At 50.7% G+C, this 19,950-nt stretch overlaps 2 protein-coding genes and 1 long non-coding RNA gene across 6 annotated transcripts; 2 read left to right on the top strand and 1 right to left on the bottom strand.

Annotated features, from left to right (window-relative positions):
• Window positions 1-720: 720 nt before the first annotated feature.
• RNF222 (ring finger protein 222) lies at window positions 721-7,187 on the top strand. 3 transcript variants are annotated; one of them, XM_045490366.1, is made up of 3 exons: window positions 721-899; window positions 4,122-4,257; window positions 4,829-7,187. In XM_045490366.1, the coding sequence occupies exon 3, from the start codon at window positions 4,856-4,858 to the stop codon at window positions 5,447-5,449; it is 594 nt and encodes a 197-aa protein (XP_045346322.1). In that variant the 5' UTR covers window positions 721-899; window positions 4,122-4,257; window positions 4,829-4,855; the 3' UTR covers window positions 5,450-7,187. The 3 variants fall into 3 exon arrangements, with proteins under 3 accessions (XP_045346322.1, XP_045346320.1, XP_045346321.1); XM_045490364.1 differs by having other exon boundaries at window positions 4,043-4,257; XM_045490365.1 differs by lacking the exon at window positions 721-899 and having other exon boundaries at window positions 3,985-4,257.
• Window positions 7,188-11,688: 4,501 nt separating this feature from the next.
• LOC123604371 lies at window positions 11,689-13,956 on the bottom strand. The gene is made up of 2 exons (XR_006715307.1): window positions 13,843-13,956; window positions 11,689-12,713 (listed from the first exon to the last, which is right to left on the bottom strand). It is a non-coding gene; the product is annotated as an uncharacterized LOC123604371 (long non-coding RNA).
• RPL26 (ribosomal protein L26) lies at window positions 13,948-19,939 on the top strand. 2 transcript variants are annotated; one of them, XM_045490362.1, is made up of 4 exons: window positions 13,948-14,077; window positions 15,024-15,196; window positions 16,311-16,451; window positions 19,764-19,939. In XM_045490362.1, the coding sequence occupies exons 2-4, from the start codon at window positions 15,029-15,031 to the stop codon at window positions 19,890-19,892; spliced, it is 438 nt and encodes a 145-aa protein (XP_045346318.1). In that variant the 5' UTR covers window positions 13,948-14,077; window positions 15,024-15,028; the 3' UTR covers window positions 19,893-19,939. The 2 variants fall into 2 exon arrangements, with proteins under 2 accessions (XP_045346318.1, XP_045346319.1); XM_045490363.1 differs by having other exon boundaries at window positions 14,048-14,439.
• The last annotated feature ends 11 nt before the right edge of the window (window positions 19,940-19,950 follow it).

The following is a 19,950-nucleotide window of genomic DNA, read 5'->3' as shown; positions in this document are numbered from 1 at the left end:
CAGGCAGGTTTGCATTTGTAATTCACTGGTTTTCACTCTGCTTCGTTCTTCATCTCCATGGTGTTCGGTCTTTGGGAGCTCTGAGCCCCTTTGAGTGTTTGATGAATGGCAAAGGCACGTGGGCACGTCACTCAAATATTTGTATATTACTTAGGGCGTTGTAGCCTTGCTGAGGCTGATCTGACCCCTTCACTCTGTGCATGGCAGGGGAACAGGGGTCTGGGGGAGGACAATTGAAATGGGCCCAGGACGGTGAAGGACCATGAAGACAAATTTCTTTTAAAGTTTTTTTTTAATGTTTTTTATTTTTGAGGTGGCGGGAGAGGGGCAGAGAGAGAGGGAGACACAGAATCCGACGCAGGCTCCAGGCTCTGAGCTGACAGCACAGAGCCCGATGCGGGGCTCGAACCCACGAACTACGAGATCATGACCTGAGGTGAAGTCTGACACCTAACCGACAGAGCCACCCAGGTGCCCCGAAGACACATTTCTTATTGTTGGGATGGGGAGACCCACCTCTGAGAGCCTCAGTCAAAGGGGTCCTGGATCCTGGCTTCCATTGCCAGACCTCCTGACTGACTTGGGAACCCATCCCCGGGCTCCTCTGCAGACCCAGGGGCTCCTCTCCTAGCATCCCCGTCAAGATCACCTGACTCCAGAAGCTGCCAATCCCCTGGCCAACGCCAAGAGCCTCCTGGCCTCAAACGGGTTGGGCGACATTCACTTCCCTTCACTGTCCTCCCGACCTGCTCAGTCATTAGGAAATGCCTCAGCGGCGGCTGTCACAGTGACAGCAGCAGGAAGACGTGCCGTCTGCCCAACACCTGTGGGTGGCTCAGATCTGCTCCGCGGAGGACGCGGTGGAGAGGCGGACGCTGCTCTCCCTGGTCCCAGCCAAAGTGAGTCTGGGGGCCTGGCGGGGGCAGGGAAGGAGGGAGATCCAATCAGAGCTTGGCGAGGTTCTGGACCAAAACTGGAGTGGCACACGGGTGTGGGAGTGTGTGTGTGTGTGTGTGTGTGTGTGCGCGCGTAGTGTCTAGGGGCAGGGAAGTGGTCACAGCCGAAGCCACAGGGTCCCGCTTTGGGACACCAGGAGGGAAGCCCAGCTGCCTAGACGTGTCTCTGCCTAACAGGCTCCTCGTCCCAAGGTGGGGGAGGCGGGAATGCCCTGGGCTGACCGTACCCCCCCATCGGTCCTCACCACGGGCTGCTGCTGTGGGTGCTGGGGTTTCATGAGGTCAGCTCCCCTTGGGCCAGCCTGGTCCTCCCCATGCCTCACAGGTGGCCGGAGTGACAGCCGTGTTTAGAGTCACTCTGAGGAAGGTCTCTACCAAGGTGATGCGAGTTTCATCTCCTTTTTAAACCACTTTACGAGGTAGGCTAGACATAAGAAGGCTGTACGTGTTTAACACATACAACTGGATTCTGGAGCTCTCAGAAGGGATTTCCACCCATGGGTGTTTGTTAAATCAGGGTTTCTGCGGGGGTATGAGGGCTGGGACCTCCTTTTCCACCATCCTGCTCTCCGTTGACCAAGGTCTGGACTGTCCTCCGTGGAGGCATATCCAAACCCTCACTAGAGGCGGCCTGGGTCCACCCTGTACTGGCCTGTCTCCTGGGTCCACCCTATACTGGCAGTGTGGCTTTGAACAAGTTCCTGCAGCCCTGAGCCTCAGTCCCTTCATCTGTAAAGTGGAAATAATACCTACCTCCCTCGGTTGTTGTCAGGATTACACGAGGAAGAGATATAATATACCAAGCACGTAATTAGTGTTCAATAAATGGTCGCTGTTATAATTATTTATTATTGGGTCGACACTGGTCCTACCTCACCTAGGAAGACTTTCCAACCCTACTCTCCCCACAGTTTCCTAAAGCACCAGCGGGGATGCCTTTGGGCATATAACGTCTTACGTCGTTATCGAGCTAGTCTGTGCCCAAATCAGAGCACATTCCTTGAATTTCTTTGACTGCCCTCACCCCGGCCCCAGCACCCCAGTACAGGGTCAGGCCCATGAGAAGAACTCAAGGAATAATGAAATGGAATTAAGAGAAAGGGAGGGACGCAAGGAGGGAGAGGGCAGGGAAGGACCGAGAAAGGGAGGTGAGAAGGAGGTGGGGGAGGAGGGTGGCGCTGTCCAGGCACGGGTGGTGTGGCTCTCCTGAAGCACAGGAAGAAGAAAAGGTTGCCCAGGGAGGCCACCAGTGGGGACCAGGATGTCCTTCTGCACCCCTGGATCCCTTTTACTTTTCCTCAAACTCCAGTGAAAATTAGAGTTTTCCTCCTCCCTCTCCTGCTCACCTCAGGGAGGATAGTGCTTCCCAACTCAGCTAAAGAGCTACTCACCCAACTCGTCTACTGATTCTAATAACCTTCTCTATATCATCTATGGAATCTCCTCTCTCCGTGTCTGTCTCTCCGTCATCTCCTTCTCTGTCATCTTCCTGGGTGGCCTCAGTCAAGTCACTTCCCCTTCTCTGGAGCTCCAAAGTTTCATGAAGGACCTTCTTGATCCTGCTTATCTTCAATGCCAAAGCTTAGTTCGTGGGACACAGCAGGAGTTCAAGAACTATTTGTTGAATAATTGGATGGATGGATGGATGGAAGGATAGGTGGATGGGTGGATGGGTGTGTGGGTAGGTGGATGGAAGGAAGGAAGGAAGGAAGGAAGGAAGGAAGGAAGGGAGGGAGGAAGGAAGGATAGATGGATGGGTGGATGGGTGTGTGGGTAGGTGGATGGAAGGAAGGAAGGAAGGAAGGAAGGAAGGAAGGATAGATGGATGGGTGGATGGGTGTGTGGGTAGATGGATAGATGGACGGATGGATGGATTGATGGATGGACTGATGGATGGATTGACAGAAGGAAGGAAGGATACGTGGAAGGGTGGATGGGTGTGTGGGTGGATGGATGGATGGATGGATGGATGGAAGGAAGGATAGGTGGATGGATTGATGGGTGGGTGAATGGATGGATGGGTACACAGGTGGAAGGATGGATGCAACTGCCACCATACGCCTGTGGAGGTTGTGAAATGCAGGGAGATTTGTGAGTAGTTGGTTGGCTTAAGAGGATCATGGTCATCCTTGAGAATAAAGCACAGTTTAGACATTTGCGAGCATGTTAAGAAACAAAAATGACAGAGAAACATTGGAATCATCACCTTAATTGTTATCTATTGCCCATCACTTCCCTAATCTCCCCTTGAACCTGTTGCCCAGTCCATCCCATCATCTCTTCATCATCTTGTACAGTTATTCTAATCTGAGGGGAGCTGGCCTCTGTTAGGGGTGTGTGCTAGTTTTTTAGTCATCTACATAATAAGGAACAACTGGGGCGCCTGGGTGGCTCAATGGGGTAAGCATCCGACTTCAGCTCAGGTCACGACCTCACACTCCGTGAGTTCGAGCCCCGTGTCACGCTCTGTGCTTGACAGCTCAGAGGCTGGAGCCCGCTTCAAATTCTGTGTCTCCCTCTCTCTCTACCCCTCCCCCACTCACGCTCTGTCTCTCTGAAAAATAAATAAGCATTAAAAATTTTTTCAAAAAACAATAAGGAACAACTCGTGAGGCGTGGCGGAGGGGGAGGCAGATGCTAGGCGCCTGTCTTAGCAATGACATCTCCCACTTGTTGAGCACGTACCGTGTACCAGGCTCTTCGGTCACATTGGCTCACTTAACGCTCTGAACAACTCTGAGGAAAGCAGTGCTGTGAACCCCAAGCTCCAGGTTAAACAATTTGCCTGAGGCTATACGGACGGTATACAGGATTTGAACTCAGGTGCAGAGTCTGAGCACTTGAAATCCTCACCCAGCCTGGGGGCCACATTGATCAGCCAGAGACCAAAGCTTGAAAACCTCTGAAAAGATTTCGGGGCTGCCTCCAGGGTCCCAGGTCCCCTGTCCTCACGAACCGTGAGATCGTGACCTGAGCTGAAACCAGGAGTCAGATGCTTAGCCGACTGAGCCACCCGGGGGGCCCCTCTGTATCTTCAATTCAAAACAGCATCACAGCACTTGATCATTCATGAACTTTCTCACCAGGCCTGTCTCCCAGTGACTTGTGGCCGTTTCCAAAATACCAGACATATCCTCGAAGCATGAAAATCTGCCTTTTTACCAGGGTTAATCAGAAGGTTCTCTAGCTGCCTTAGGCAGCCCAGGAAGAATTTGAAGAATGAGTGGGCTGTGGCAGGTGGACGTAGGAACCCACAGCTCCCTGCCGTGACGACACAGAGGGCCAGCGGGCACTGGGATGTGTAAGTTCTGAGCTTTATTTCCAAAACAGTCATTGCTTTATAGCCACGCTCAGCACAGAGAGGAATGCAGTCCGATGGCTGGATACAATCCAGTGGCCCTGCCGAGTCCCCGAGCAGGGAGAGAGAGAGGAACAGCAGAGGATCTTCTGGAAAATGGCCACTCTGGGTACAGACCCATACTGGAGACTGGGCTGAGTCTGGAGGGGGGAGCATCTGTTTAGCTGCCCGCTTCCCCCAGGAAGCGGGTTCCCCCCTTGCCTTCGCTTCTGCCATCAAAGCAGGAAGAGGAGAGGTGATGACCTCACCACGCATGCATGTCACGGTTGGGGTGAGGGATCAGGGAGGCCACGCCTTCATCACAATCCACGCCCCTGGTTGCAGAGTCTCTGGGGGCTGGGGTTCCTCCTCATCTGTCTCCCCATCCTTCCAGAAATGCTCCCTCGTCTCCTCCTAAGGGGCTTGGCTCCAGGTCTCAGACTCTGGGGCAGGGGCCAGGAGGTGTGGGAGGGACTTGGGAAGGAGGGAAAGGCACGGGGGTGCTCACAGCCCTTCTCCCCCCTGCCCCCCACAGCTAAGGCCCTGCCTCGGCAGAGTGGCCATGTCAGAAGGGGAGAGCAAGGACAGCTCGGGCAGCGAGTGTCCCGTGTGCTACGAGAAGTTCCGCGACCTGGACGGCGCCAGCCGCACCCTGAGCTGCGGCCACGTGTTCTGCCACGACTGCCTGGTCAAGTACCTGCTCTCCACCCGCGTGGACGGCCAGGTGCAGAGGACCATCGTCTGCCCCATCTGCCGCTACGTCACCTTCCTCAGTAAGAAGAGCTCCCGCTGGGCTTCCATGCTGGACAGGAGCTCCCAGACCTTGGCCGTGCCCGTGGGCCCCCTGGCCGCCTCCCCGACGGCCTGGAGGCCGCCCCCCAGCCAGGGCGCCCAGCTCCCCTCGGACCCGCTGCCCGGCCTGGCCCGGGAGCCCCAGGTCTTCGTCATCAGCCGCCACGGGATGCCCCTGGGCGAGCAGGACAGCGTGCTGCCCCAGCGCAGCCTGGCCGAGCTGTCGGAGGCCTCGCCGGCCCCCAGCTCCCGCCGGGCCTTCTGCTGCCGCTCGCGGGCCCTGCTACTCATCACCCTCATCGCCGTGGTGGCCGTGGTGGCCGCCATCCTGCCCTGGGTGCTGCTGGTGAGGAAGCAGGCCTGACAGCCGCCCTGGGCCGACCGGAGCCTGGACGGGGCGTCCTCACTTCTCACCTCTGGCTCCTCCCGCCCGGCGGGGGGGCCCAGGGAGGCTGGGGCTGAGCTCTGGGCCCAAACAGGAACACCAGGTTCCGGGCCAGGGTGCAGAAGGCAGTGGAGGCCCCTCAGGAACCACAGCTGCACCCCCCACCCCCCGGGTAGGGGTTGGTGGTAGCCTCAGCAGGTCCTGCCCACCTCCTCCAGGCTGGTACTGAGCAAAATGGAGAGCGGGTGGCTTCCCCCTTCCTGTGGGGTCACCAGCCCTGAGGCGTCCTCCTTCTCTGCCAGGTGACCCACCCGGAGCCAGGCGGGGCTCACTGGTGGCTGGCTGGGGGCCCAATGCCAGGACCCCTCCAGGTCAGAATTCCCACCCGGGGTTCTCTAGTCCGCTGTCGGGAACAAACAGAAGCAGTGGCTCAGGGCGCAAAAGCACCCTTCCCAGAATCTCAGCAAACGTCCTCACGGCTGCCCTCCCGCCCCCAAGTCCTCCTGAACCCCAAGTCCCCGGCCTGGAAGGCCTTCCCTTGTGGGGAGGAGCTGATCTCAGGGGCTGTGGCCCCGGGGACCTCTGGGGGAAGTAACAGAAAAGGGGAGCTGAGGCCGAGGCTGGCAAAATGGCCCACAAACAGAGCCAGAGGCCTCCGCAAGCCTCGCGGGCCCGTGAATGGTCCAAAGTTTGAGTCTTGGGGTTGTCAAGGGTGGACTGGCGGGCGGGGAGTGCAGGGGAAGCTTGACCGAGACTTGAGTCAGCCGAGAAGTATGCAACTATGGGGGCAAATTAACCCCTGGGGGCTCCCGCCTCCCAGCCGGCCCAGGTCCTCATGACCCAACCACTCATTAGAGGTCACACCAGCCGGGCCAGTTTCCCAGGCCCATTCCCAGCTGGGCTGGGCCGGGGCAAGGACGGGTGGGGAAGCAAACAGCTGAATTCATCAGGGACTCTACTGTCTCAATGAGACAGTCCCCACCCTGGACTGTGGCCCGGCTCCGTGAGGAGGGCCACTCCGAAAGCCTCGGACGGGGTCTTGCCCATACGTCAACGGGCCATAATCTTAATTGCAGGATGAACAACGACAAAAACTCTCAGCTGCTCTCTGGGATAGGCGGTTGTTCACACCCCGGCTGTGCCAAGAGCTAACGCTCCCCCCGCCCCCAGCCTATGCCCCTTGGCAAAGTTTGCTATCTATGGGGAAAGAAATAACGCCCTGCCTCGTATCTAGTTCCCAAATCCCTGTGGTGGCTGGTGTCCATTAGGGGACCGCCAGGGAAGGGCTCCACTGTATAGGGGATATTTGGGAAGCAGGGAGGGCTGATTGAAAACACTTAAGGACTTCTTTTTGCTCCTTTCCAGACTCAAAAAGACCATAGGTGCTATTTGTGGGGCCGGGGGGGGGGGGGGGAGTAGGGAACGGGTGGATTCATGGGGAACATATTTATTACAAGACTCAAAATGTTAAATTTACAAAGACTCTAATGAGTCTGTTTTATTTAAGCTCGGTCAGGCTGCTTTCAACAGTGTCATTGAATTTCTGGGGACTTGACTCTAGTCTTTTCAGATTCTGTTGTGTTTGCCAAAAGCTAATCTCAAAAAACCTGTGGTGTTTTCATGTCATTCATTCAGTGGTGACTCATAGCTGGCACTTCTTTTATTTTCAAAGAACGCTGAAAGTTATTTTTTAAATAAAGGTATATATTTTCCCAAAGATTCCAAAGACATTGCCAACACACACGGGGAGCTCTGAGCTTGGACTTTCTGGGAAAATTCACTTTAGACGAAAGAGTTTGAAAATACAAAGGCAAATGGGTCTTAAAAAACAGCCACACTTGTGATAGAAATGCAAATTAAAATTCTGCTGGTAAACATACCATTTTTCACCTATTAGCCCGTCAAACCCTGATTTTAAAAAAAAATTATGTTTATTTACTTTTTGAAAGAAAGACAAACAGACAGGGTGCGGTGGGGGAGGGACAGAAAGAGCGGGAGACACAGAATAGCTCAGAGCCTGAAGTGGGGCTTGAACCCGCAGACTACGAGATCATGACCGGAGCCAAAGTTGGACGCTCAACCGACTGAGCCGCCCAGGTGCCCCTCAGACCCTGATTTAAAACCCACTCTGCTGCCCAAGCTGAGGGAAAGCAGGTGAGGTGGTTGGGGATGTATATTGGTAACAAACCCTAGGAAGGGAAATTTGACATCACCTATCAAAATTTCCACTTTGACCCAGCAAGTCCTATTCTGGAAACATATCCTGTAGATAGACTTGCGGAGATAGGCAGTGTGCTATAATTGCAACTTTGTCATCACAAAGGATTGAAAAAACCCTACATGACAATCAGTAGGGGCCTGGGAAGATTTCCCCCTTCCCCTTTGATACTTTTTGAACCAAGCAAACATACTCCTTATTCAAGAATTAGATTGAAAAATGTTACTACAGGGGTGCCGGGCTGGCTCCCAGTTGATTGAGCATCTGACTTTGGCTCGGGTCATGATCTCATGGTTCGTGAGTTCGAGCCCCGCATCGGGCTCTGTGCTGAGGGCTCAGAGCCCGGAGCCTGCTTTGGATTCTGTGTCTCCCTCTCTCTCTGTCCTTCCCCCACTCATGCTCTCTCTCTCTCTCTCTCTCTCTCTCTCTCCCTCAGACATAAGTAATAAAACGCTTAAAAAAATTTTTTAATCTTTTTTTAAAAATGATATTAGATGCCAAAGATATCTTCAGGGTACATACCTGTTGCCCCGTGAGGAGCTGGCCCCCAAAACGTTTGAGAGCTGCTGGACTACCTGTCCTGTGGCTCAAGGGTGTCAGCTACGGCTCAGTGGGGCTGGTTTGTCTGCTTAGAGGTGTGACATCTTATGCTGAACAAGCACACCAGGAAGGAAGGTAAGAAGCTTAATATTTGACTCAGTGCTTCTCAGTTCCTATGGACTTCTTTGGGCCGGATCATTTACTATGCTTGTTTTGATTTTTCTCTACCCTTCCTTTCCTTTGTCAAGTGAAAAGCTTTGGCTTTGAGTAAACCACCCTGAGGTCAGGGCACTACAGAGAGATACCATTAGATAAATAAAGAGATGGACAGACAGACAGATGGATGCCTGGGATTAAACATGAGCTGTTCCTCCTCCCTACCCTCCCTTGTCCAGGGGCGTCCCCCTTACACACACACACACACACACACGCACACGCATGCACACACAACTTGGCCACCTAAATCTAAATGCCCTAATCTAATAGCACGTATTCATCAATCAATGCCAATACATGGAAATTATATTACATTTGGCTATCTTCCAAATGAAAAAAGCAAAGCAGTCTATACAACCTGGCCACCTGTGTAATCCTAGTCACGTGCCTTGACAAAAAAAAATGTGTCACGTCATCTGGCTCATGCTAACTCTCTCCCATGTCAACCTTTTGATTCATGCTATCTGATTTCATCTACTCGACCTATACCGGAGGCCCACAGGAGCCCTTCTCCACGGTCCCACACAATTTTTTTTTTTTTTTTTATGAGACAGATGGCATTGTATCGGGGTAGGGGATTTGTGGGAGGCATCGGCACTGGGCGCTGGGCCAGGGTGGCACGGGCCATGCTCAAGGCACCCTCTCGGGTGTGGTGCCCACCAGTGAAGCCTCTGGTGTGGACCAAGAGGCAGCCAGGGATCCCGCTGATCTGGGCTAGGGCCTCATCCCGAAGTCCCCGCCATGGCTCTGGCAGGGGCAGCCGGCTCTGGAATGAGTGGGGCTCCTTGGGCACACACTGTACCCGCCGCTGTCCAGCCTGGTCCGTGTAGATAACAAAGGCGACGGTCACCGGGGGGAACAGCCCAGATTGCAGGTCCACCTGGAATCGCCGGGCCAGGGCCTCTGCCACCAAGGCCCAGGCTGGCAGCCAGCGGTGCTGGTAGGAGTCCACTCTCTGCAGAAACTCCTCTCGAACTAGATCCTAGCGCAAACCTTTCTTGGTCTTCTTTACCAACACTGATGTCTTTTAATTTCATCAGCATTTCCTATTGGAAACCATGGTTCTTCCAGGAAAACATTTGGCATTCCCGAATAATACTTTCCAAATGTCTTTTGCTTTTAATGTTTATTCATTTTGAGAGAGAGAGAGAGAGAGAACACGAGCAGGGGAGGGGCAGAGAGAGAGAGAGAGGGAGACACAGAATCCAAAGCAGGCTTCAGGCTCCGAGCTGTCAGCACAGAGCCCGATGGGGGGCTCGAACTCACGGACTGGGAGATCATGACCTGAGCCAAAGCCAGATGTATAAGAATGCTCTTTAGGGGCACCTGGGTGGCTCAGTCAGTTAAGCTTCCAACTCTTGATCTCAGCTCAGGTCATGATCTCAGGGTTCATGGGATCGAGCTCATCAGGGGTTCATGAGCTGACAGTGCAGAGCCTGGTTGGGATTCTCTCTCTCCCTCTCTCTCTCAAAATAAATAAACTTTAAAAAAGAATGCTTTTTAAAGCACATATCTTGGGGCGCCTGGGTGGCGCAGTCGGTTAAGCGTCCGACTTCAGCTCAGGTCACGATCTCGCGGTCCGTGAGTTCGAGCCCCACGTCGGGCTCTGGGCTGATGGCTCGGAGCCTGGAGCCTGTTTCCGATTCTGTGTCTCCCTCTCTCTCTCTCCGACCCTCCCCCATTCATGCTCTGTCTCTCTCTGTCCCAAAAATAAATAAACGTTGAAAAAAAAAAAAAAGCACATATCTTGTTTTAAATGACACACAAACTGAAAGCATTAATAAAATTTAAGACTCATGCAAAAAAAAAAACAAAAACCCAAAACCCTTTTAATTTTAACATATACCTGCAGAGTCTAGCCCTACCAGGCAAGCTTAAGGATCCGTCTATTTCTAGTGAAAACCCAGGCCACGGATGCCAGGAGCCTGGGCACATAGCACCTCTGCACTCCTGGGACACCCTCCCAGGACCTCTACCTTTGGCAAAGCCTGCAATGACTCAGACAGCCCTGTGGCTCACCTTGCTTCTCTCTCTCACTTCCTTATCAGCCCAGACGTCCTCTTTTGGCCCCAAATAACCTTGCTCCATCCCCACACTCTCCCTCATCCTCCTTTTACCTGGTGCAAATGAACACCACAACTAATTCTCAACACACTATTGGCAGTTCCAACAAATGGTGTTGGGCACAAGGCTCTGGGCTTTGCTTGGGTGGTTGCCTCTGCCTGGAAGGTACTTCCCCACCCTTGTCTCCCGGGAGAACTCCTACCTAGCTTTCCAGAAATAATCCAAGGGTTACCTGTGAAGACTTCCCTGAGCCCAACCTCAGTTAGAACCGACTGCACCCCATTACCTTTCCAGGCACGCTTTATTATGCCTGTTTGTTGACATGGCCATTTCACCATTTCTTCCTTCTAGACGGTATGCTCCTTGAGGGGAGGCTAGATCTTACTGATTTTTTTTCTTTTTGAGAGAGAGAGAGCTCACAATTGAGCAGGGGGCAGTTGGAGAGAGAGAGAGAGAGAGAGAGAGAGAGAGAGAGAGAAAGAATTGAGGCTCACCCGATGTGGGACTTGAACTCACAAACTGTGAGATCATGACTTGAGCCTAAATCCGATGCTTAACGACTGAGCCACCCAGGTGCCCAATCTTACTGATCTTTGTATCTCAGTGCCTGGCATAGGAGTTGGTAAAGAGTAAGAGTTAGAGAAATATTTGAAGAATGTATAAGTGAAGGCAGGCAATCAAGAAGGAAGGAAGGAAGGAAGGAAGGAAGGAAGGAAGGAAGGAAGGGATAAATGGGATGGTTAGGTGCCTAAGGACTAAAAAAGTTTTAGTCCAAGGGACTTAGGTGTGGAGTCTGGATAGCTGGTTTGACTTAGGACTTCACAAAGACTGGTTTCAAAAGGACCCAAAAGAGTCAGTTTAAAAGGAACTTTTTCAGGGTGTCTGGGTGGCTCAGTCAGTTGAGCGTCCAACTTCAGCTCAGGGCATGGTCTCGCGGTGTGTGAGTTCGAGCCCCGCATCAGGCTCTGTGCTGACAGCTCAGAACCTGGAACCTGCTTTGGATTCTGTGTCTCTCTTGCTCTATGCCCCTCCCCCGCTCATATTCTCTCTCTCTCTCTCTCTCTCTCTCTCTCAAAAATAAATATTAAACACTATATACTAATTTGGATGTGAATTTTAAAAAATAAAATTAAAAAATAAAAATAAATAAAAACAAAATCTTAAAAAAATACATTAAAAAAACTTTTTTAAAGGAACTTTTTCAAATCAAGTAAGAGGCACGTAAGGAAGGTGGGGGGCGGGCAGCCAGGCGAGGTGCCCGGACTCTCGTGCAGGGAGGAGCCAAGACATTTATGCAGATAAACAGACTCTCAACCAGGTTACCAGTAATTTGCATCTGTGCACACAATTTGAACCCTGGCATTCTTCACGCCATATAAAGTGGTTATGCTGTCCAAATGGTGGCCTGAAGGTTTAATCTCCATGAGTCAGTGTTGTGCACGGCGGCGGCGGAGGGAGGGTGGTGGTAAGGAGGCCTTGGAGGGAAGGGTGTCAGCAGTGAGTGATGGGGAGGAAGAGGAAACAGAAGAGGCCTTTGTGGGAAGAGAGGAAGAGGTTAGGCGAGACCTTAGGAAGAGGGGGTTAAGGAAACTCCTAAGAACAAGGGGAGAGAGTTAAGGTGAGTCCGTGAAGATCAGAAAGGAAGGCAAAGTAGGAAGGCTTCGGCTGTAACTTTGAGCCACCCAATCAAATTCAGCTCAGCCCCGGAGCCCCATGGGCTTTTCTCTGAAGGTGTCTTCACTACGGCCACCAGGACCTGGCTCCTGGAGACAGTACATCATGCTGCTTCACACCTCCAAGCCTCCCCTCCAGCTATTCCCACTGCTTCGTGGAGCTAATTTTAACATTCTCCAAAACTCAGCCAAGGGTGATCTCACCCCAGAAGTCTTCCCTGACCCCAGAGCTCTGTCCTATTCCCGGAGCACAGAAAGGGTGGCTGGCTCAACCAGCACTTTTCCTGGGGTCCCGTGATTGCGGGGTTTCGCTGTTTCTCTCTCCTCTGAGACAGTGAGCTTCCTGCAGGCAGAAGGTTTGACTAATTTCATTCTGTAGCTCCAGTGTCCCTTTTAGGGATGGCTTGCAAAAGATGCTCCATAAACATTTGTTGAAAAGAATTGTGGGGGCTCCTGGATGGCTTAGCTGGTAGGGCATGTGCCCCTTGATCTGTGGTCATGAGTTCAAGCTCCAGGTTGGATGCAGAGTTTACTTAAAAAAAAAAAAAAAAAAAAAAAAAGAATTGTAGTAGAGATACTCTATCTGAATCTTTCAGTTAGAAAAATCTGGGGCTGTTTACCTTACAGCATATTTCAAGCACAACTTTTCTTAAATCACGAAAACACAGGTTCTTTACTGTCTTTACTGATTCTACCCTGGCCCCTCAAGGACACGGTTTCTTGCTCTTTGACTCGACCAAATGGAGTCCTAGAAATTGGGACCATATAGGGAAGGGACTGGGGAGCACCTACACGGGTCCCACCATAACCTATGGGTTCTACAAAACGTGTACAAGCTCCTCCCACTTCTCTGTGGCTCAATGGCCCCGTCTGTACAATGGGAACAATAATACTGTACCAGCCTCACAAGGCTATTTGGTGGATGAAAGGAGTTAACGTGAAAAGGAGAAGAGCGTTTCCAGTGCTCCGCAAGCTCACACAAACTCACTATGTCTCAGGAATTATTACGAAATGCATGTCTTCTGGACGTTGCATCATTCATTCAATGACAATGCATTACTCATTCAACAGAAACCGATCCCCTACTGAGTACGCGACGGCAGGGCACCCTGCGGGAGCTCACACACACACACACACACACACACACACACACCAACTGCAGCCTGCCCCAGAATCCGTTTGCTGGGGAGGGCACCCTCTCGCCCTGCCTCCATCAGACCCTGAACCGAAAGACAGCATGCAGTACAATTCAGAAAGGGGCACAGCGCTCCGCTTGCAAAGGCCTCCTTGCAAGTGTGGACCGGCACCCCGTGGCATCACCTTCGAGCTCGTTAGAAACTCAGGTTCAATCTCGTTGCGCTGGGCGGGGACGGATCGCGGGTCCCAGCCCTTGCAAGGTCCGTGGCGGGTCGGAGCGCCCCACGGCGCCGGCAGCACACGCCGGATGGAGCCCGTTAAAGGGCCGGCGCGCTCGGCACGCCGGCGCCACGGGCCCGGGAAGCCTTGGCGGTGTCCACGGAACCGAGGTCGCCAGTGGCCACCTAGCTAATGGGCCGCCCGCTCCCTCACCACTCACGGGGACAGTCACACCCTGAGCAATCCCCGCCCCCCGCCCAGGAACTAGCCTTCCCAGAGAACGCCGCTGCAGAACCCAAACCTACCCCGGGAGACACCAGGCCCTGGAGAGGGCAGTTTTGCAGGTCCCAGCAGTTCCCCTCCTAGCCGCTGGGGGACACTAGTCACCAATCTCTTTCCCAGTTTCCTCTTCTCGTTCAAACCCAGTGCCTCTCTCGCGCCAAGAGACGATCGGTCTCGCGAGATCTCTCATAAACTTACAGAACCGGAAGTAGCGTGTAGCTCTCTTCCCTTTTGCGGCCATCGCTGGAGCTGCAGCGGGTGAGTTTTCGCCGGCCGAGCGCGAGTAATCCGTAGCCATCCGTTCGCGGGTGTGCTGTCTTTTGGCCCTAGGGGCCCGATACTCTCCCGGCGAACGAGTAGCGCCGAGGGAGAGGGGCTAGGATGGTCCCCAGCCTGTCTTCCTCTTAATTTCCAGGGGCGGCCGACTCGGGAAGGGAGGAGAGGGGTTTGGAAACTCGGAATCGGAGCCCGGAGAGGAGGGGTTCTGCGCAGATGGTTCAAGTCTATTCAGTGTCGTTTCTTAAAGAAGAGCCTCGAAATAACTTTGGCAAAGCCAGGGAACTTGCAGGCCGCGCTCATTAGAAGGTTTTCTTGGACCCGAGATGTGCAGCGTTTCCCAGGTTTGGGGAGAACGGAGCTAAATGTGTTCACGTCCGAGTCCGTAGGGTATTGGCTTTGGTTGGTCTTTGTAAAGCGTAGTGTTGTAATTGAGTTGTCGGACCGCTTTGCCTTCATCAGAGATACAAGTCCTGTTTTAAGTTCCTTACCCGATATTTCAGGTGCTTGGAGGCTGTGAACTAAAATAAAAGCTTAAGAACTAAAACAAGTCTGTTACGAATGGAAAATTGTTTGTCGGGGGCGCCTGGGTGACTCAGTAGGCTAAGCGACTTGGGCTCAGGTCATGATCTCACGCTAGTGGGTTTGATCCCCGCGTGGGGCTCTGTGCTGACAGCTCAAAGCCTGGAGCCTGCTTGGGATCCTGTGTCTCCCTCTCCCCAGCTTGCGCTCTGTCTTGCAAAAATGAGTGAACGTTTAAAAAAAAAAAAAAAAAACTCTTTGTCCCATAAACGAACATAGAAAGCGCGACAGTTTCTGTGGGCTTCCTGAGACTTCAAGATGAAATTGTTGGGAATGTCACTTGTTGGGACGCTGAATGAGACTTTGAGCATTTAAGGGTTTACGCCTCTTTTCACTCTCTCTTTAGCCAACATGAAGTTCAATCCGTTTGTGACCTCCGATCGGAGCAAGAACCGTAAAAGGCATTTCAATGCACCTTCGCACATTCGCAGGAAGATTATGTCCTCCCCTCTTTCCAAAGAGCTACGACAGAAGTACAACGTTCGATCCATGCCCATCCGGAAGGACGACGAAGTACAGGTATGTGCTGTGCCCGGGTGTCTTGGCAGATACCTGGCATAGAAGAGGGATCATCTGCTGAGAAAGATGCACTTGAGACCGTGCTCCCCAGAGCAGGATTGCACAAGGGCACTAAGAACCCAAACAGGAAAAAAACAGCAATTGTCCCAAGTATCAGAAAGCGGAAAGGTGGTTCGGAACCAGAGCGTTACCCCGCGGTTCTCTTTTTCTTGGTGCGTTTGGTCATTGAAGAGGCTGTCGAGGGTCCAGATACAGAAGCTGTAACTGAACCGTAGTCTTCTCTGGTGGTTTCACATTTACAGGTGAATATCTTGCCAAATCTATTTAAGCGAACGTTTCTGTGAACGTTATTTAGCTGGAACATGCCGCTGTCGATTGCAAGATTTTAGGCCGTCTCTAAAGCAACTCGCCTGTCCCCGGTACTATTTGACGAGGTTAATACCCATTTAAAGATGAAGCCAGTTCCCAAGTAGTGGTGCAGGTTGCGAACAGCCCCTTGTTGCTACTGGGCTGGTGCTAGAATTGCCACTAGATGTGGGAGGTGGTCTTCCCTGTTTTTGAGATTGTCTTCATGCGAGAAGATGTGCTTCTGGAAAGAAATCTCTGGTTTCTTTCCAGAAGCACTTTGGGTTGCTTCCTGGCGAACAGGATCTTAGGGTTACCGGGTAGGACGCTGTTAAACTTTGGGAAAGAATTGGGTTTTTTCCCATGTATTTGCTGCTGCCTACTCTGTTACCGGGTGGGACACTTTATTGGGTTGTGAATTAAATCTTGCGGCCTCTCGCTTCCTCTGAGACGGAGTAAAGTTCCTTGTGGTCAACCAGCTACAAAAAGCCTAAGTGGACTCGTTTTTAACCTACCAAGCCCACCACTGCAAACCATCAGTTGATGGGCGAACTGTCCATCACAAGGCGTATATGGGGGCAGGGTTTATTTGCAGGCTAATTAAAGCCAGAGAGAATCACTCCCATGTTTCCAGTAACCGTTACTACATCTTTCAAAACTGAAGGGTCTTACAGATCTGAGAGAGTAAATGACATTTACGTGATTTAGTTTTCCCGATTTGCAAGGTTGACTTTCTTAACATTTCTGTCATTCGTGAATTTGTATTTAGGTTGTGCGAGGACACTACAAAGGTCAGCAGATTGGCAAAGTAGTCCAGGTTTACAGGAAGAAATACGTCATCTACATTGAACGAGTGCAGCGAGAGAAGGCCAATGGCACAACTGTCCACGTGGGCATCCACCCCAGCAAGGTGGGTGTTTCTGCGAATGCTTGAGAGAAGGAAATTACAGCAAGTGTTGGCAGGTGGGACTGCTTGTTTGCAGAGCAATCCCATAGAAATAGACTCCTGATTTTAGAGGTTCTAGAAACCAGTTTTAGGGCAAATACCATATTTGAATGGAGTCCTGGAAACCAGTCTAAAAGTTTTTATGAGATCAAGTTGTTTTTAACAGTCATTTTGTATATTTAATGTACCTTTCGGTCAGTAGCAATTAGTAAACTGATCAGTCTGACAACAAAATTTAAAATCAAGAAATGGGTTATTTATATTTTATTTTTTAATGTTTATTTTGAGACAGAGAGTGAGCAGGGGAGGGGCAGAGAGAGAGGGAGACAGAGAATCCCAAGCAGTCTCTGCACTGTCCCTGCAGAGCCCAGTGTGGGGCTCGAACTCACAAACGGTAAGATGGTGACCTGAGCAGAAATCAAGAGTCAGATGCTTAACTGATTGAGCCATCCAGGCGCTGCTAGGAAATAGGGTAATTTTTAGATTAAGTGGAGCTGATCCCCTATTTGTTTTTACATATTAAAGTGGAGTCAGTATGGCAAGTTTACAGCCTTGCAGAGATTTCGTACATTTACAAATGGGGAAGAAAACTGGAGCACAGAAGCTGAGATCTCCTGGATGGTGATAGTGTCTGAGCCAGGATAGAAAATCCAGTCTGTTGATAACCCATAACAGGTGCCTGTCTGGAACTTGGATGTGAATTCTCTGATCCAGCAGTCTCTGACTGATCTCTGTTTGAAGAGAGAGCAAGCCAGTGAGGGGCAGAGCGAGGGAAAAAGAATTCCAAGCAGGCTCTGCACTGGCAGCAAAGAGCCTGACGTGGGGCTCGAACTCACAGAGATCGGACCTGAGCTGAAATCAAGAGTCGGCCGCTTAACTGACTGAGCTACTGATGGCTCCCCAGTTTTGTGTTTTTTGTTTAGAAACATTTTATGTTGCCACCATAAATCTTTCTCAAACCACAGGAAAGTTGAAAGACTGGTGTGGTAAAATTCCTGCATATCTTTCACCTGGAATTCACTATAAATATTTTCCCGCATTTTCTTTACCCCTCTTCAATACCCCCAGTGGATTACAAGCGTCTTGACACATCCTCGCATTACTTCAGTATGGAATGTTCTCTTAAGAGCAAGGACTTTATCGTTTTCCTAACCTTCGCCAGTCATGTGTGCATCTGGAAAGAAACCTCTGGGTTTCTTTCAGAAACACTTTGGGTTGCCTCCTGGTGAACAGGATTGCTAGGACTACCCGGACTGTTAAACTTTGGGGAAGAATTGGGTTCTTTGCCCTGTGTGTTTGCTGCTGCCTACTCTGGCAGGCAGGCAGACCTGCATTCCAGGTGAGGAAATCTTGGTCTTTTCAAGGTAGCACAGTTGAGGACATACCCACTTCCTCGCTGTGGCGCAGTGATCACCTTCCTGTCTTTAGTTCCGCCTGGGGACGTCACACATACAAAGGCAGGTGACTCCAACCTAGACCTCAGCATCCAGTGGCCTAGTTTGCATTTCAGCTTGGATTTCTGATAGATGACCTCAGACCTAATGTGTTCAAACTTCTGACTTGGTTCACAGTTTGCCACCATTGCCATTGTATAGGGCAGCTCTATCCTCCCAACTGCTCAGGACGAAAATGTCATTTATTATTTTACACCCCCCTGTCTGTTCTATCCAGAATCCTGTCTGTTCCCATCAGAGTGGCCTTTTTGTTTCTATTTTTATAGAAGTTTGTTTATTTTGCGAGAGAGAGAATCCCCAGCAGGCTCCCCACTGTCCGTGCAGAACCCGGTGTGGGGCTAGAACTCACAAACCATGAGATCACGACCCAAGCCTAAATCAAGAGTCGGACGCACTCAGGTGCCCCAGAGTGGCCTTTTAAGACCTTACTCGATCCCCTCAGCAGCCGCTTGTAGACGTCCACTCTTCGTGATCTAGTCTGCTGGCCTCCTTGCTCGTACAGCCGAACTGCTCACGGCGTGTCTGCTGTGAACAGCACCACCTGGCCGCCTGATCAGAGTTCCAGATTCTGTTCCAGGTCTGTTCCAGGTCTACTGGGGCAGCACCATTAATCTGTTTTCACAAGCTCTCCAGTTGATTCTTAGACACACTTAAGATTGAGAAACATGTACGTATAAACCTTTTAAGTTCTGCCTTTGGACCTTTGGACTTGGTACTTTTACCAGAATCGCTCTTCACTTCACCCCCTTTTTTTCCAGGTGTTTATCTTTTTTGTTTGTTTTTTATTGGAATCTATTGGGTGTCTGGATGGCACAGTTGGTTAAGCATCCAGTTGTTGATTTCAACTCAGGTCATGATCTCATGGTTCGGGAGTTTGAGCTGGCAGCTCAGAGCCCATTTGGTCTTCTCTCGCTCCCTCTCTCTGCCTTTCCACTGCTCGCACGTGCCCTCTCAAAAATAAATAAGCGTTAAAAAAATAAAATATATGTGACAGAATATGTAAATTCAAGGTGTATGAGCTATTAGTTTGATAGCTTTACATATATGATTGCCATTGTAGCTATAACGAGCACCTCTGTGTGGTGCATAGCTATCCTTTTTAGTAACTGGAGTAACTAAGTTCTAGTCTCTTAGCAAGTTTGGTGATTATGATACAGTATTGTGTAGAGATCACTGTGCTGTACATTGTATCTCTAAGGGGTTACTGTTTGTAACTTTGTACCCTTAACATCTATCCTGTCTCCTATCCCTTGGTGACCACCATTTTATTCTGATTTTACAATTCCACGTGTTTGTGAGCCATAAAGTACAGGTCTCTGACTTCTCTCACCGTAATGGGTCAAGTTTTCAAGTGTCTGTTTGAATGGAGTCTTACCAGTAAGGCCTTGTTTGACCACCCTGTGACTTAGCCTGTTTGCCAGCATTCCTTCGCCTCCCCACGTTGCCCGGTTTTTCTCTATGTCAGAGTCTGATATACATTCACTTAATTTGTTTTCTCTCTCCCCATACTAAAATACAAGCTCTCTGATGGCAGAGATTCTCTTTTCAGTCATTGTGCTGTGTTTGCAAACCTGGTTCAGTGCCCTTTCCCCCTTTCCCTCACCTTCCTTCATAAAACTAAAATTTATCGTAACCTGGAGGTCTGTAACAATTAGATCTGTTGAAACAAGGTCTGTACTATGATTTTGTGGGTTGAGGTGTGAATAGGGGCTACGTTTCCAACTTTATGATTCTGAGGTTATAATAGAAACAAAAATACATATGGTTAGCTTGTGAAACTAGTGACTATTTAAAGCTTAGAAATGTTTCTGTTTTTCTGCAGGTGGTTATCACTAGACTAAAACTGGACAAAGACCGCAAAAAGATCCTTGAACGCAAAGCCAAATCTCGCCAAGTAGGAAAGGAAAAGGGCAAATATAAGGAAGAAACGATTGAGAAGATGCAGGAATAAAGTAATCTTATATTCAACTTTAAATAAAAACTGTTAAAATGATAAAATGATGAGCCTT

Source organism: Leopardus geoffroyi, chromosome E1, assembly GCF_018350155.1.
Source record: "Leopardus geoffroyi isolate Oge1 chromosome E1, O.geoffroyi_Oge1_pat1.0, whole genome shotgun sequence".
In the NCBI taxonomy this organism is placed as follows: domain Eukaryota; kingdom Metazoa; phylum Chordata; class Mammalia; order Carnivora; family Felidae; genus Leopardus; species Leopardus geoffroyi.
This window is presented reverse-complemented; position numbering and strand designations above follow the sequence as displayed.